Source organism: Oncorhynchus mykiss, chromosome 2 (assembly GCF_013265735.2).
Source record: "Oncorhynchus mykiss isolate Arlee chromosome 2, USDA_OmykA_1.1, whole genome shotgun sequence".
Taxonomy (NCBI): domain Eukaryota; kingdom Metazoa; phylum Chordata; class Actinopteri; order Salmoniformes; family Salmonidae; genus Oncorhynchus; species Oncorhynchus mykiss.
In genome coordinates, this window is record NC_048566.1 from 10,203,171 (window position 1) to 10,220,568 (window position 17,398).

At 42.0% G+C, this 17,398-nt stretch overlaps 1 protein-coding gene across 2 annotated transcripts; it reads left to right on the forward strand.

Moving 5' to 3' along the window:
* The first annotated feature begins 14,098 nt into the window (after positions 1-14,098).
* LOC118937668 (zymogen granule membrane protein 16-like) lies at positions 14,099-16,402 on the forward strand. 2 transcript variants are annotated; one of them, XM_036937513.1, is made up of 5 exons: positions 14,099-14,233; positions 14,560-14,577; positions 14,724-14,776; positions 15,054-15,222; positions 15,508-16,402. In XM_036937513.1, exons 3-5 carry the CDS (start codon positions 14,725-14,727, stop codon positions 15,872-15,874), a joined length of 588 nt encoding a protein of 195 aa, XP_036793408.1. In that variant the 5' UTR covers positions 14,099-14,233; positions 14,560-14,577; position 14,724; the 3' UTR covers positions 15,875-16,402. The 2 variants fall into 2 exon arrangements, with proteins under 2 accessions (XP_036793408.1, XP_036793406.1); XM_036937511.1 differs by having other exon boundaries at positions 14,194-14,233; positions 14,560-14,776.
* Positions 16,403-17,398: the final 996 nt, after the last annotated feature.

Consider the following 17,398-nt stretch of genomic DNA (forward strand, 5'->3'; position numbering starts at 1 on the left):
AATACAATATGTTAAACACCACTGGAGATACAACTCACCACTAGAACAGGGCCTCTGCTCGAGCCATTTGTGACCCGATTCAGAAAAGGCGTATGTCACAAGTCATGACTTCACAGGAGAGCCGTTGGAACGTATTTTTTTTCTCAAACGTGAACTTTCATGTGCCTTAAAACCTCTCAAGGGTAGCGTCCCACCTGGCCAACATCCAGTTAAATTGCAGAGCGGGAAATTCAAAAATACTAAATTCAAATATTTAACATTCTTGAAAAGATATACATCAAAATAAAGCTTAACTTCTTGTTAATCCAGCCACCATGTCAGATTTCAAAAAGGCTTTACCGCGAAAGCAAACCATGCGATTATCTGAGGACAGCGCCCCGCATACAAACAGATGAAAATCATGTTTCAACCAGGCAGGTGCGACACAAAAGTCAGAAATAGCGATATAAAAAATGCCTTACCTTTGATGATCTTCTTCTGTTGCCACTCCAAAAGGTCCCAGTTATATCACAAATGGTCCTGTTGTTCGATAATGTCCTTCATATTGTCCATAAAAACTTAGTTTAGCTCGCTCGCTTCAGTCAATAATCCACCCATTTTCCCTCCATCATAATGCATACAAAATGAATCCCAAACGCTACTAATAAACTTTTCCAAACACGTCAAACAACGTTCATAATCAAACCATAGGTATCCTAATACGCAAATAAATTATACAATTTAATACGGAGAATCGTTATTGTCTTTGCCAGAGAAAAAATACCAAAGAACGCGCTTTCTTCAACCCGCTTGGAAACACTACAGCCAAAATGGAAGCCACCTAGAAAAACAAAAATTTCTGGGTCATTTAGTGGAAGCCCTAGGAACTGCAATCTGGGAGAACTTGGCCTTATAATTAAAGTAATAGCCATTGAAAAAAGTGGTAAGCTGATTTTTTTTTTTTGGGGGGGGGGTGGTTTGTCCTCGGGGTTTCGCCTGCCATATTAGTTGTGTTATACTCACATACATTATTTCAACAGTTTTAGAAACTGTAGAGTGTTTTCTATCCAAGTCTACCAATTATATGCATACCCTAGCTTCTGGGCCTGAGTAACAGGCAGTTTACTTTGGGCATGCTTTTCATCCAGATGTCAAAATACTGCCCCCTACCCCAGAGAGGTTAATAACAAACTTGTATGCCATCTGTAAATAAGAAACAAATTGTTAAAATACAAGCCTAGTTGTTTTAGCCACAGAAAAAGTAATCAACCTTCCCTATAGCCATAAATGACAGAGATAATGAGTGGACTGGACATGCCTAGAAATTTGTTTGGATTGGTCTGCATCTGCGTCTATAAAATGAGCTGCTAGTTATGCGTAGATAGTCATTTCTGCTGCAGTTTTTTCTAAATATATAATTTTAGCCATGGAGAACTGCAAATATGTTGCTACTGCTCTCAATAACATTACTGCCCTGAATTTATCCGGCTCTATCAACAAAAGTCAGTGGACTTTCTGGAGGATGATCGTGGCGTGCTGACTCTCTCTGACTGAAAATTAATCAGACGATGAGGAAATCCCTGGTTTAGGTAAAAACATTTTCATTGAAGAAGACATTGTAGAGTCTTCTGATGACAGTGATGGGGAAGAAACGGCAATCAACAGTGTTGTTATCACGGAAGTAGTTGACCGAGTTTGCTAGTAAAAGCTTGCTGTTAGCTAGCCAGCTGAAGTTTGATGGCTAGTTTGCTAGCTAACATTGAACCTATCTGGTTAACTTTAGCTAACAATGACAATCGATTTATATTGATAGTAACATTACTCTATGGATTGGGATTTTAGATCCTTTTTTTACCTAGCTTGCTAACGTTAACGTTACATGTCTAAACAAAAGACCCCAAATTAAAGCTTGCTGTTGGCTAGCTAACGTTAGCAGAGGTTAGATGGCTGACTTGACTTATATATGAAGTGTGTGTAATGTTAGTGAGGTTTTCTCAGAATGCCATTTTGCATCGCTAGTTATAGCACTTTGGTGGAAAGCTGCTGCCGTCCCACGTGACAATAGCAACAGTGTGGCGTCTCTACAAGGAATTGATGACAATACTTAGTATGTAAAGCATGAACACATTTTGATTATTTAATTGACCTCCAACATGATTGGCACTACTTTTATTGATCTCACATTATTTCTGTATTTTCCAGAGATACGTGTAGTCTGGCTGTCGTCCTTCAGGAATCTGTGGAGAAAATTGCTGTCCCACATCTTGAGCAATAAGACCAGGACAGACCTGTACTGGCAGTGCCAGGTGAACAACTATCAGGTCTTCAGATCTGCCAATCTGCCAGAAGCTGTTAAATCAGCCAAGCTGAAGAAGCAAGAGCAGCATCTCCTGCTTGTTCAGAGTGAGCCGTCTGTCTGCCAGACGACGGTTGCTGACTGTAAGACAACCTGTCAAGACCTGCAGTTGTCTCTGGTGGCCCCTACTGAAAGAGCAAGCAAAGTCATCAGGATGCATTACAGCTTTGATTTTGCATGTAAGCAACATTTCCTCCTTTATACTGATTAAGGACATAGATGGCTAGATAGATATACACACACAACAGAAGAAAAAATATATGTATTTTATATATATGAAAATAATCATGGCCTCTAAACCTTCAAGCTGCATACTGGACCCTATTCCAACTAAACTACTGAAAGAGCTGCTTCCTGTGCTTGGCCCTCCTATGTTGAACATAATAAACGGCTCTCTATCCACCGGATGTGTACCAAACTCACTAAAGTGGCAGTAATAAAGCCTCCCTTGAAAATGCCAAACCTTGACCCAGAAAATATAAAAAACTATCGGCCTATATCAAATCTTCCATTCCTCTCAACATTTTTAGAAAAGGCTGTTGCGCAACAACTCACTGCCTTCCTGAAGACAAATAATGTATACGAAATGCTTCTGTCTGGTTTTAGACCCCATCATAGCACTGAGACTGCACTTGTGAAGGTGGTAAATGACATTTTAATGGCATCGGACCGAAGCTCTGCATCTGTCCTCGTGCTCCTAGACCTTAGTGCTGCTTTTGATACCATCGATCACCACATTCTTTTGTAGAGATTGGAAACCCAAATTGGTCTACACGGACAAGTTCTGGCCTGGTTTAGATCATATCTGTCGGAAAGATATCAGTTTGTCTCTGTGAATGTTTTGTCCTCTGACAAATCAACTGTAAATTTCGGTGTTCCTCAAGGTTCCGTTTTAGGACCACTATTGTTTTCACTATATATTTTACCTCTTGGGGATGTTATTCGAAAACATAATGTTAACTTTCACTGCTATGCGGATGACACACAGCTGTACATTTCAATGAAACATGGTGAAGCCCCAAAATTGCCCTTGCTAGAAGAATGTGTTTCAGACATAAGGAAGTGGATGGCTGCAAACTTTCTACTTTTAAACTCGGACAAAACAGAGATGCTTGTTCTAGGTCCCAAGAAACAAATAGATCTTCTGTTGAATCTGACAATTAATCTTAATGGTTGTACAGTCGTCTCAAATAAAACTGTGAAGGACCTCAGCGTTACTCTGGACCCTGATCTCTCTTTTGAAGAACATATCAAGACCATTTCAAGGACAGCTTTTTTCCATCTACGTAACATTGCAAAAATCAGAAACTTTCTGTCCAAAAATTATGCAGAAAAATTAATCCATGCTTTTGTCACTTCTAGGTTAGACTACTGCAATGCTCTACTTTCCGGCTACCCGGATAAAGAACTAAATAAACTCCAGTTAGTGCTAAATACGGCTGCTAGAATCCTGACTAGAACCCAAAAATGTGATCATATTACTCCAGTGCTAGCCTCTCTACACTGGCTTCCTGTCAAAGCAAGGGCTGATTTCAAGGTTTTACTGCTAACCTACAAAGCATTACATGGGCTTGCTCCTACCTATCTCTCTGATTTGGTCCTGCCGTACATACCTACACGTACGCTACGGTCACAAGACGCAGGCCTCCTAATTGTCCCTAGAATTTCTAAGCAAACAGCTGGAGGCAGGGCTTTCTCCTATAGAGCTCCATTTTTATGGAACGGTCTGCCTACCCATGTCAGAGACGCACACTCGGTCTCAACCTTTAAGTCTCTACTGAAGACTTATCTCTTCAGTGGGTCATATGATTGAGTGTAGTCTGGCCCAGGAGTGGGAAGGTGAACGGAAAGGCTCTGGAGCAACGAACCGCCCTTGCTGTCTCTGCCTGGCCGGTTCCCCTATTTCCACTGGGATTCTCTGCCTCTAACGCTATTACAGGGGCTGAGTCACTAGCTTACTGGGGCTCTCTCATGCCGTCCCTGGAGGGGGTGCGTCACCTGAGTGGGTTGAATCACTGATGTGGTCATCCTGTCTGGGTTGGCGCCCTCCCCCCTTGGGTTGTGCCGTGGCGGAGGTCTTTGTGGGCTATACTCAGCCTTGTCTCAGGATGGTAAGTTGGTGGTTGAAGATATCCCTCTAGTGGTGTGGGGGCTGTGCTTTGGAAAAGTGGGTGGGGTTATATCCTTCCTGTTTGGCCCTGTCCGGGGGTGTCCTCGGATGGGGCCACAGTGTCTCCTGACCCCTCCTGTCTCAGCTTCCAGTATTTATGCTGCAGTAGTTTATGTGTCGGGGGGCTAGGGTCAGTTTGTTGTATCTGGAGTACTTCTCCTGTCCTATTCGGTGTCCTGTGTGAATCTAAGTGTGCGTTCTCTAATTCTCTCCTTCTCTCTTTCTTTCTCTCTCTCGGAGGACCTGAGCCCTAGGACCATGCCCCAGGACTACCTGACATGATGACTCCTTGCTGTCCCCAGTCCACCTGGCCGTGCTGCTGCTCCAGTTTCTCCAACTGTTCTGCCTTATTATTATTTGACCATGCTGGTCATTTATGAACATTTGAACATCTTGGCCATGTTCTGTTATAATCTCCACCCGGCACAGTCAGAAGGGGACTGGCCACCCCACATATGCTCTCTCTAATTCTCTCTTTCTTTCTCTCTCTCAGAGGACCTGAGCCCTAGGACCACGCCCCAGGAATACCTTACATGATGACTCCTTGCTGTCCCCAGTCCACCTGACCGTGCTGCTGCTCCAGTTTAAACTGTTCTGCCTTATTATTATTCGACCATGCTGGTCATTTATGAACATTTGAACATCTTGGCCATGTTCTGTTATAATCTCCACCCGGCACAGCCAGAAGAGGACCCCACATAGCCTGGTTCCTCTCTAGGTTTCTTCCTAGGTTTTGGCCTTTCTAGGGAGTTTTTCCTAGCCACCGTGCTTCTACGCCTGCATTGCTTGCTGTTTGGGGTTTTAGGCTGGGTTTCTGTACAGCACTTTGAGATATCAGCTGATGTACGAAGGGCTATATAAATAAATTTGATTTGATTTGATTTGCTATATATGGGAGGCAGGCAAATACCTTTCACTGAGCTGTGGAAAGACAGATTGACAGGGGTGAGACAATTAATTGTAATTTATCATATTGTTATTTTGTTGTTTGCAGTCGCACTATCCTTCTGACCCTATGCAGCCAGGTTCCATCTACTTTTTAACTCTTCGCAAGTGTTGCTGGTTTGGTGTCTGCTGTGCAGGAATACCCCAACAAGTAAACTATTGATTGATGAAGGCATGTCATCCAGCAAAGGCAGCAGCGCAGTCATCAACTACATGCACCATTTCTTCACCAACTACAGAGTTGGGGAAACACAGTTGGACCTGAATTGTGATAACTGTAGTGGCCAAAACAAGAACAAGTTTGTGCTCTGGTATTGTGCCTGGCGGACAAATGTACAAGCTCCACCACAGTCTGAAGTACTACTTAAGTATTTTTTGGGGGTATCTACATTACTTTACTATTCATATTTTTGGCAACTTTTACTTCTACTTCACAACATTCCGAAAGAAAACAATGTACTTTTTACTCCATACATTTTCCCTGACACCCAAAAGTACTCGTTACATTTTGACAGGAAATGTAACGAGAGAACATCCCTGGTCATCCATACTGCATTTGATCTGGCAGACTCACTTAACACAAATGCTTCATTTGTAAATTAGTGTTGGAGTGTGACCCTGGATATTCGTCAATTTAAAAATAATAAGAAAATTGGGCCGTCTGGTTACATATTTGGAATTTGAAATTATTTATACTTTGACTTTTGAGACTTAAGTATTACTAAAACCAAATACTTTTAGACTTTTACTCAAGTAGTATTTTACTTGGTGACTTTTACTTTTTACTTCTGTTATTTTCTATTAAGGTATCATTACATTTACTCAAGTATGACCAGAATACCTTTTCCACCACTGGATGTGGCTGGGGGTTATAGCATTTCTTTCACATGGCCCATCAATTTAGACAAGTGTGTCTGGGTAAGAGCCATCTAATATTTATAAAGTCTTTTTTATCTGGACACTTTCTGTTTACCTGGAATTTTTCCATGTTGTTGGCTACTACCACTTTAAATCTTCATCTTTACTACACTACTCACTGTTTAGCACATGACCTCACATGTGAATCTTTAAATAGATGGGTGGTGCTGGCTTAAGAGTGTGTGAACAATGCTGAATGGGTGTAGACAAAGGAGAGTTCTCCAGTAGGTACCAAAACATTCAAAGGCCCTTTTTTCAAAAGTGAGTTTACAAGTTTATCAACTTTCAAAGCAGAATTACTTTCCCATTGTTCCTCAAAAATGCAGTGTATGATATACCATTTTGTAGCTCTGAGTCTCTACTTTTTACCAATGTAAAAAGACCCATTTCAAATGTTGCTACATAAGACCGAATCCAGGTGGTGAGTCACATTTGGTTTGCCTCCCTGTTGTGCTGTCTATCTGTCTCAGCATCTTCTCTGCAGTCACTCTGTGCTTCTTCTTGTTCTCTGTCTACCTGTCTGTCTGCTTAAGCCTTATACTTTATAAACGTAAATCTAATAACTTGGGCTATATTTTAAATCACGCGTCCCCCTGAATGAACATCTACCCTAAGTGTTACTTCTACAGAGCTCCAGACTAACATTTTCCTCTGGTGTCACAACATTTTACAGTTGGGGAAACCAGCCTTGAGTAATCATCTTATAAAGTCATTCTTATTGCTTTATTAAGAAGTATAAATAATAAACTACTGAGGTATTCAAGTTGTATCATCTAACATGTCCAAGCAGGAATGCATGATGCAACATAATCCAGTGATTGTCATGAACTTTTAGTTGACAACAGATTATAGTTCTTATGTTTTACTGTCATAGTAGGACTCCAGAATGTCTACATTTAGTTGACAACAGATTATAGTTCTTATATTTTACTGTCATAGTAGGACTCCAGAATGTCCACATTTAGTTGACAACAGACTATAGTTCTTATATTTTACTGTCATAGTAGGACTCCAGAATGTCCACATTTAGTTGACAACAGATCATAGTTCTTATGTTTTACTGTCATAGTAGGACTCCAGAATGTCTACATTTAGTTGACAACAGACTATAGTTCTTATATTTTACTGTCATAGTAGGACTCCAGAATGTCTACATTTAGTTGACAACAGATTATAGTTCTTATGTTTTACTGTCATAGTAGGACTCCAGAATGTCCAGATTTAGTTGTTTTGGTCAATAGAGATGAATTACATATATCTTCATGTGAACTCACTACTGTACACTAAATAAAAAATATAAACGCAACATATAAAATGTTGGTCCCATGTTTTATGAGCTGAAATAAAAGATCCCAGAAATGTTCCATATGCACAAAAAGCGTATTTCTCTAAAATGTTGTGCACAAATGTGTTTACATCCCTGTTGGTGATCATTTCTCCTTTACCACGATAATCCATCCATGTGACAGGTATGGCATATCAAGAAGCTGATTAAACAGCATGATCATTATACAGATACACCTTGTGCTGGGGACAATAAAAAGCCCCTCTAAAATGTGCAATTTTGTCACACATTACTGATGTCTCAAGTTTTGAGGGACCATGCAGGAATATCCACCAGAGCGGTTGCCAGATAATTTTATTTTAATTTGGCAGTACGTCCAACCGGCCTCACAACCACAGACCACGTGTATGGCGTCGTGTGGGCGAGCGCTTTGCTGATTGTGATCAGAGTGTCCCATGGTGGCGGTGGGGTTATGGTATGGGCAGGCATAAGCCATGGACAGTGAACACATTTACGTTTTACCATTGGCAATTTTAATGCACAGAGATACCGTGACAAGATCTTGAGGCCCATTGTCGTGCCATTCATCCGCCGCCTTCACCTCATGTTCCAGCATGATAATGCACAGTCCCATGTTGCAAGGATCTGTACACAATAGCTGGAAGCAGAAAATGGCCCAGTTCTTCCATGACCTGCAGACTTACCAGACATGTCACCCACTGAGCACGTTTGGAATGCCCCAGGATCAATGTGTATGACAGTGTGTTCTAGTTCCCAACAATATCCAGGAACTCTGCACAGCCATTCAAAAGGAGTGGGACAACATTCCACAACACAAATTCCACTGGTCAACCCTGTCACACCAGATACTGACTGATTTTCTGAGCCACGCCCCTATTTTGTTTTAAAGGTATCTGTGAACAACAGATGCATACTGTATCTGTATTCCCAGTCATGTGAAATCCGTAGATTAGGGCCGAATTTATTTATTTCAATTGACTGTTTTCCTTAAATGAACAGTAACTCAGTAAAATCTTCGTAATTGTTGCATGATTTATTTTATAGTAAGTTAATAAAGCTGTTCTCCATCATGCACCTTCCACCGAGAGCTGATGGGATGTTCAGCAGGTGTAAATGTTGTTTGTTAGGCCACATTTCACCATTCAAAACCATTCATTTCCCTCCTAGGGGTGGTTGACCTGAGAGGTAAAACGTGTATGTTATTTCCCCCCTAGGGGTGGTGGACCTGAGAGGTGAAACGTGTATGTTATTTCCCCCCTAGGGGTGGTTGACCTGACAGGTAAAACGTGTATGTTATTCCCCCCTAGGGATGGTTGACCTGACAGGTAAAACGTGTATGTTATTTCCCCCCTCTAGGGGTGGTTGACCTGACAGGTAAAACGTGTATGTTATTCCCCCCTAGGGGTGGTTGACCTGACAGGTAAAACGTGTATGTTATTTCCCCCCTAGGGGTGGTGGACCTGAGAGGTGAAACGTGTATGTTATTCCCCTCCTAGGGGTGGTTGACCTGACAGGTAAAACGTGTATGTTATTTCCCCCCTAGGGGTGGTTGACCTGAGAGGTGAAACGTGTATGTTATTTCCCCCCATAGGGGTGGTTGACCTGACAGGTAAAACATGTATGTTATTTCCCCCCTAGGGGTGGTTGACCTGAGAGGTGAAACGTGTATGTTATTCCCCCCCTAGGGGTGGTTGACCTGACAGGTAAAACGTGTATGTTATTTCCCCCCATAGGGGTGGTTGACCTGACAGGTAAAACGTGTTTGTAATTTTCCCCTCTAGGGGTGGTTGACCTGACAGGTAAAACGTGTATGTTATTTCCCCTCTAGGGGTGGTTGACCTGACAGGTAAAACGTGTATGTTATTTCCCCCCATAGGGGTGGTTGACCTGACAGGTAAAACGTGTATGTTATTTCCCCCCTAGGGGTGGTTGACCTGACAGGTAAAACGTGTATGTTATTTCCCCCCATAGGGGTGGTTGACCTGACAGGTGAAACGTGTATGTTATTCCCCTCCTAGGGGTGGTTGACCTGACAGGTAAAACGTGTATGTTATTCCCCCCTAGGGGTGGTTGACCTGACAGGTAAAACGTGTATGTTATTTCCCCCTAGGGGTGGTTGACCTGACAGGTAAAACGTGTATGTTATTTCCCCCCCTAGGGGTGGTTGACCTGACAGGTAAAACGTGTATGTTATTCCCCTCCTAGGGGTGGTTGACCTGACAGGTAAAACGTGTATGTTATTTCCCCCCTAGGGATGGTTGACCTGACAGGTAAAACGTGTATGTTATTTCCCCCCTAGGGGTGGTTGACCTGACAGGTAAAACGTGTATGTTATTTCCCCCCTAGGGGTGGTTGACCTGACAGGTAAAACGTGTATGTTATTTCCCCTCCTAGGGGTGGTTGACCTGACAGGTAAAACGTGTATGTTATTCCCCCCCTAGGGGTGGTTGACCTGACAGGTAAAACGTGTATGTTATTTCCCCTCTAGGGGTGGTTGACCTGACAGGTAAAACGTGTATGTTATTTCCCCCCATAGGGGTGGTTGACCTGACAGGTAAAACGTGTATGTTATTTCCCCTCTAGGGGTGGTTGACCTGACAGGTAAAACGTGTATGTTATTTCCCCCTCTAGTGGTGGTTGACCTGACAGGTAAAACGTGTATGTTATTTCCCCCCTCTAGGGGTGGTTGACCTGACAGGTAAAACGTGTATGTTATTCCCCCCTAGGGGTGGTTGACCTGACAGGTAAAACGTGTATGTTATTCCCCCCTAGGGGTGGTTGACCTGACAGGTAAAACGTGTATGTTATTTCCCCCCTCTAGGGGTGGTTGACCTGACAGGTAAAACGTGCATGTTATTCCCCTCCTAGGGGTGGTTGACCTGACAGGTAAAACGTGTATGTTATTCCCCCCTAGGGGTGGTTGACCTGACAGGTAAAACGTGTATGTTATTTCCCCCTCTCTAGGGGTGGTTGACCTGACAGGTAAAATGTGTATGTTATTTCCCCCTCTAGGGGTGGTTGACCTGACAGGTAAAACGTGTATGTTATTCCCCCCTAGGGGTGGTTGACCTGACAGGTAAAACGTGTATGTTATTTCCCCCCTCTAGGGGTGGTTGACCTGACAGGTAAAACGTGTATGTTATTTCCCCCTAGGGGTGGTTGACCTGACAGGTAAAACGTGTATGTTATTCCCCCCTAGGGGTGGTTGACCTGACAGGTAAAACGTGTATGTTATTTCCCCCTCTCTAGGGGTGGTTGACCTGACAGGTAAAATGTGTATGTTATTTCCCCCTCTAGGGGTGGTTGACCTGACAGGTAAAACGTGTATGTTATTTCCCCCCTCTAGGGGTGGTTGACCTGACAGGTAAAACGTGTATGTTATTTCCCCCCCTAGGGGTGGTTGACCTGACAGGTAAAACGTGTATGTTATTTCCCCCTCTCTAGGGGTGGTTGACCTGACAGGTAAAACGTGTATGTTATTTCCCCCTCTCTAGGGGTGGTTGACCTGACAGGTAAAACGTGTATGTTATTTCCCCCTAGGGGTGGTTGACCTGACAGGTAAAACGTGTATGTTATTTCCCCTCTAGGGGTGGTTGACCTGACAGGTAAAACGTGTATGTTATTTCCCCCTAGGGGTGGTTGACCTGACAGGTAAAACGTGTATGTTATTTCCCCTCTAGGGGTGGTTGACCTGACAGGTAAAACGTGTATGTTATTTCCCCCCTAGGGGTGGTTGACCTGACAGGTAAAACGTGTATGTTATTTCCCCCCTCTAGGGGTGGTTGACCTGACAGGCAAAACGTGTATGTTATTTCCCCCCCTAGGGGTGGTTGACCTGACAGGTAAAACGTGTATGTTATTTCCCCCTCTCTAGGGGTGGTTGACCTGACAGGTAAAACGTGTATGTTATTTCCCCCTCTCTAGGGGTGGTTGACCTGACAGGTAAAACGTGTATGTTATTTCCCCCTAGGGGTGGTTGACCTGACAGGTAAAACGTGTATGTTATTTCCCCCCTAGGGGTGGTTGACCTGACAGGTAAAACGTGTATGTTATTTCCCCCTAGGGGTGGTTGACCTGACAGGTAAAACGTGTATGTTATTTCCCCTCTAGGGGTGGTTGACCTGACAGGTAAAACGTGTATGTTATTTCCCCCCTAGGGGTGGTTGACCTGACAGGTAAAACGTGTATGTTATTTCCCCCCTCTAGGGGTGGTTGACCTGACAGGCAAAACGTGTATGTTATTCCCCTCCTAGGGGTGGTTGACCTGACAGGTAAAACGTGTATGTTATTCCCCTCTAGGGGTGGTTGACCTGACAGGTAAAATGTGTATGTTATTTCCCCCTAGGGGTGGTTGACCTGACAGGTGAAACGTGTATGTTATTTCCCCTCTAGGGGTGGTTGACCTGACAGGTAAAACGTGTATGTTATTTCCCCCCTAGGGGTGGTTGACCTGACAGGTAAAACGTGTATGTTATTTCCCCACCTAGGGGTGGTTGACCTGACAGGTAAAACGTGTATGTTATTTCCCCCCATAATGGTGGTTGACCTGACAGGTAAAATGTGTATGTTATTTCCCCCCCTAGGGGTGGTTGACCTGACAGGTAAAACGTGTATGTTATTTCCCCCCATAGGGGTGGTTGACCTGACAGGTAAAATGTGTATGTTATTTCCCCCCCTAGGGGTGGTTGACCTGACAGGTAAAACGTGTATGTTATTTCCCCCCTAGGGGTGGTTGACCTGACAGGTAAAACGTGTATGTTATTCCCCCCTAGGGGTGGTTGACCTGACAGGTAAAACGTGTATGTTATTTCCCCTCCTAGGGGTGGTTGACCTGACAGGTAAAACGTGTATGTTATTCCCCTCCTAGGGGTGGTTGACCTGACAGGTAAAACGTGTATGTTATTCCCCCCTAGGGGTGGTTGACCTGACAGGTAAAACGTGTATGTTATTTCCCCCCTAGGGGTGGTTGACCTGACAGGTAAAACGTGTATGTTATTTCCCCCCCTAGGGGTGGTTGACCTGACAGGTAAAATGTGTATGTTATTTCCCCTCCTAGGGGTGGTTGACCTGACAGGTAAAACGTGTATGTTATTCCCCTCCTAGGGGTGGTTGACCTGACAGGTAAAACGTGTATGTTATTCCCCCCCTAGGGGTGGTTGACCTGACAGGTAAAACGTGTATGTTATTTCCCCCCTAGGGGTGGTTGACCTGACAGGTAAAACGTGTATGTTATTTCCCCCCTAGGGGTGGTTGACCTGACAGGTAAAACGTGTATGTTATTTCCCCCTAGGGGTGGTTGACCTGACAGGTAAAACGTGTATGTTATTCCCCCCTAGGGGTGGTTGACCTGACAGGTAAAACGTGTATGTTATTTCCCTCCTAGGGGTGGTTGACCTGACAGGTAAAACGTGTATGTTATTTCCCCCCTAGGGGTGGTTGACCTGACAGGTAAAACGTGTATGTTATTTCCCCCCCTAGGGGTGGTTGACCTGACAGGTAAAACGTGTATGTTATTTCCCCCTAGGGGTGGTTGACCTGACAGGTAAAACGTGTATGTTATTCCCCTCCTAGGGGTGGTTGACCTGACAGGTAAAACGTGTATGTTATTTCCCCCCTAGGGGTGGTTGACCTGACAGGTAAAACGTGTATGTTATTCCCCCCTAGGGGTGGTTGACCTGACAGGTAAAACGTGTATGTTATTTCCCCCTCTAGGGGTGGTTGACCTGACAGGTAAAATGTGTATGTTATTTTCTCCCTAGGGGTGGTTGACCTGACAGGTAAAATGCCTCACTTGTTTTTATAAACTACTATGAAAAAATTATTAACAAACTTATTTCAACTTTTACCATTTGAAGATAAGTGGAGTAAAAGTGAAACAGTGAAATGAAAAGTCATTAGTAATGATGAAAAGTCATTAGGTGCTTCTTCACCTGCATGGCTTGCTGTTTGGGGTTTCAGGTTGGGTTTCTGTACAGCAAGATATCAGCTGATGTACGAAGGGCTTTACAAATACATTTTATTTGATTTGATTAGTAATGATGACTATCTTTGGCAGAATGTTCTCAATCTTGTTTGTCACCACAGGAGGTTGACAAGATCCACATGTCTTTTTCAGCATGTTAATGTTTGAAGGGAAGGAGTTCCTCTTGGTGTAATAAAACAACTGAAGATTGGGAGACTGATTTTGAGCGATTTTCGTACACATTCATACGATGTTGGTATATTATTTTAATTGTTCGGTTGTTAGATTGTATCTTTTTTTGATCCCTATTTCAGATCATTAATTTGTTACAATTCAAAAGAACACAATTATTATTTCCTTATAGTACTTCCTTGATACTCCCTCCCAAAGTAGCCTCGACCAATTAGAAAACAATGTCTGACTTCTCAATAGTGACTGACTAAAGGTGTTCTTTGTCATGCTCCTTCCATCTAGAGCTGATGGAATGTTCAGCAGGTATAAATGCAGTTCTTAGAGGAAGCAGTAGACTAGAAGGACCTGGCAGAGACAGAGAGACAAGAAGCTTTCACAGGGTTTCACACATCTCAAGATAGCACTGTGGGTAACTACACAACTAACTAAATTGAAAATGTGCACTTGTTTTTAATGCATAGTACTGGTGTGGGAAATGTTATGAAGTTAATTCTCATTTTCTCTTGGTTCTTGGGCACAAACATTTTGGCCCTTTTGCCACTAAATTTAAATTCAGTGATCTAACATTATTTTTAATGTGACAGTAGCTTAGCACTGCAAGAGTGATTATAGTAAACAAGAGTAGGTTCAACTTTTTAGAGCCGTTTTATAACATTTCACATTCAACAATGGTTTGTTGTTTGTTATGTCACATTTCACAATTCAAAAGGTTATTTTCTTTTCCCTCCTAGGAAACACTGACCTGACAGGTAAAATGACTTATTTGTTTTGACAAACTACTATGAAAAACATTATTAACTACATTATTTCAAGTTTTACCATTTAAAGTGAAACGGAATGAGAGTGAAATTGACTGAAATTAAAGGTCTTAAGTGTTGATGCCTCACTTTTGCAGAATGTTCTTAATCCTGGTTGTCACAATGTTCTTGGCTGGCTGCTTGGCTTTGCGTGAGTTATAAAAATACAATTCTGAATTATAATTATTAAATAATAGCTCTTGTGCTTTCACCAACTTGTCTTTTAACAGTTAGACTTAGGAGTTCTTCTTTGAGACATAAACTAATGTATTAAATCATTGCAGAATGTACTTTAGTTAATTCATCTGCACTTTATTAATAATGTAAAGATCTTTCAGAAATGTGTTGTTAAAAATAAAATGATATATATATAAATATGTATTATTAATATAGTAAATATAGTAAACATATTGGCCATGTTATTTTAGCCATCAAAGACCCGTACTCGTATTCCTCTGCGGTGGGTCAGGGAGGTGGCACCCCATTTGCTTCCTACGGTGAGGGGCGCATCACAGCGGTCAGAGTGTGGGAGACCAACAACAACTACTACTACTACTACTACTACTACAACTACAACAGCAACAATTACATCAGCGGGTGAGCAGACTCTGACCCATGAACAGACACCACTGACTCAGTCTAACTACACTACCCAACAAACACCACTGACTCAGTCCAACTACACTACCCAACATACACTCTTTCTTTCTTTCTTTGTGTTTATTACATATTCAGTTTATGACCAAACAATATTGTTATCGTATCTAACCCAGAGTACAATGTAAAATGTAATTCCTTGATTTTCTCTGACGCTACCTGCTGTCTCGGTCTGAATGTGCCTTATCAAAACACAACCAACGTGAAAAGCTTCCTCTGTTTTAGGTTCCAGCTGAGATACGGCAACACCTGGTCTCCTGTGTTCGGTAACGAAGGGAGTGTAAAGCAGGTGATGGAGCTGTTTAATGATGAGGCCATTGTCGAGGTGTCTGGGAAGTACAACCCAGCAGACTACATCTGCTACCTGGTGTTAACCACCAACATGGGGCGCACTCTGTCAGCCGGCATGCCCAACCAGGTCTCCTTCAACTTCTACCCATCCAACATGGGCAATGAGCTGAGGATCCTCAGCGGTCGCTTCAACGGTGTTGGAATCACCTCCATCGGAGCCCACTGGGGATTTGTGGACATGGAAGGGGCTGGAAACAGTACTCTGGGAACAGCACTGGAAACAGTAACTCCTATTTTTTAGGGGGAAAAATGCTTTTTAGTCCAGGAGTAAACTTAATCTGGGTCCAGGAAATTGACCTTATATGATGGACGGATGTTTGACATAGACGCTGACAGAACAGTTTTTATTTCACTATCTGTTTGTTATTTCACTTTTATTTCACTGATTGAATTTGAATGTTTTGAGTACTTTGGAAGTACTTTTGAGGTGATTCCTCACTTGAAGCAGTAATAAAATATTTCTTAACATTCAAATTCATTCAGTTCAAATTCTCATGAAGCATCCATTAGATAGGAATATTCAAACAGTCCTGTCAGCTTGGATCAACATGCGTTGTTATCACATTTTATCACAATAAAGGAAAGAATCATATGGGATTTAAAGGATTAATTCTATCTTTGATTAATGGAACAATCAAATATTATGGGGAGATAATAGTGTTTCAGGGTGTTTCACCTTCACTATTTTATACACTCTGCTTTTGTTATTTGTTGATCCTTTTCTGCTACATCTGCTTCTGGACATTTTAATAAAAAGCATATCTTTAAATTACTATATTTCATTTTATTCCTTTTGATAAGACAATACATACAGTAGTGGCCAGAAGCTACGATAAACTAATGTGTCATCTTAACAAACCCTACCTCAATGGTGTCAATAAGGAACTACATTTATAACAGCAAGACTGTTGAAACGCCTATTCAATAGTAAACAAGGGGAAAAAATGGATAGTTACATATCGGGATATTATTTTCCACAATATATCATGTCGTATCGCATCAACAATATCAAACTATTTTTGAGTTAGTTGGCTGTCTGCACTAAAACTCTTATTTTCCTTCATAGAAAGTTCAACGTTTTCATTTGAAATAGGAAGCACATGTTTGGAGGAAATTTTATTTCCATTACTTTCTCATGATTTCTAGTCTCTCTGCCACAGACATATAGTGAGCAATGTTTGGAACATCGAATCACAATAAATAACAGTATATAACCACAATAAGTGTAGAATCAGGAGAATCATAATACATATCATACCAACACCATATAATTGTTATAATATGGGGCTGCATAGTGTTTTAGTTAAAGCTAAAGTCTGAGATTTGGGAAGCTGTTCAATGTACAGCTGTATACCAAAACAAGTGGTGGGGAAGGACACCACTTTGTTACGAATCACAGACTGTGTGGATGGTCTAGATTAGACAGTTTGATAGATGGGGCTTATACAGTATATGGATGGTCTAGACTAGACAGTTTTATAGATGGGGTTTATACAGTATATGGATGGTCTAGATTAGCCAGTTTGATAGATGGGGCTTATACAGTATATGGATGGTCTAGATTAGACAGTTTGATAGATGGGGCTTATACAGTATATGGATGGTTCAACAGTCAAAGCTGCTTAACTAGTTTTGGTGAGATAGAATGAAAGTAGGAAAAATATATATATTGTCTTTGTTATACAGAATAAGTCTGTGTTTCCTTGAAACATTGTCTTAGTCCCAGTAAATCCGAGCTAATTTGAGGAACAGACATCGATTTAAA

What these genes read in the sequence shown, in the direction of transcription:
- LOC118937668 (XM_036937511.1), top strand. Translation starts at nt 14,707, where the DNA reads ATGCCTCACTTTTGCAGAATGTTCTTAATCCTGGTTGTCACAATGTTC. An exon ending in GGCTGGCTGCTTGGCTTTGC is followed by an intron (nt 14,777 to 15,053) that starts GTGAGTTATAAA and finishes ATGTTATTTTAG; the next exon opens with CCATCAAAGACCCGTACTCG. An exon ending in AGCAACAATTACATCAGCGG is followed by an intron (nt 15,223 to 15,507) that starts GTGAGCAGACTC and finishes CCTCTGTTTTAG; the next exon opens with GTTCCAGCTGAGATACGGCA.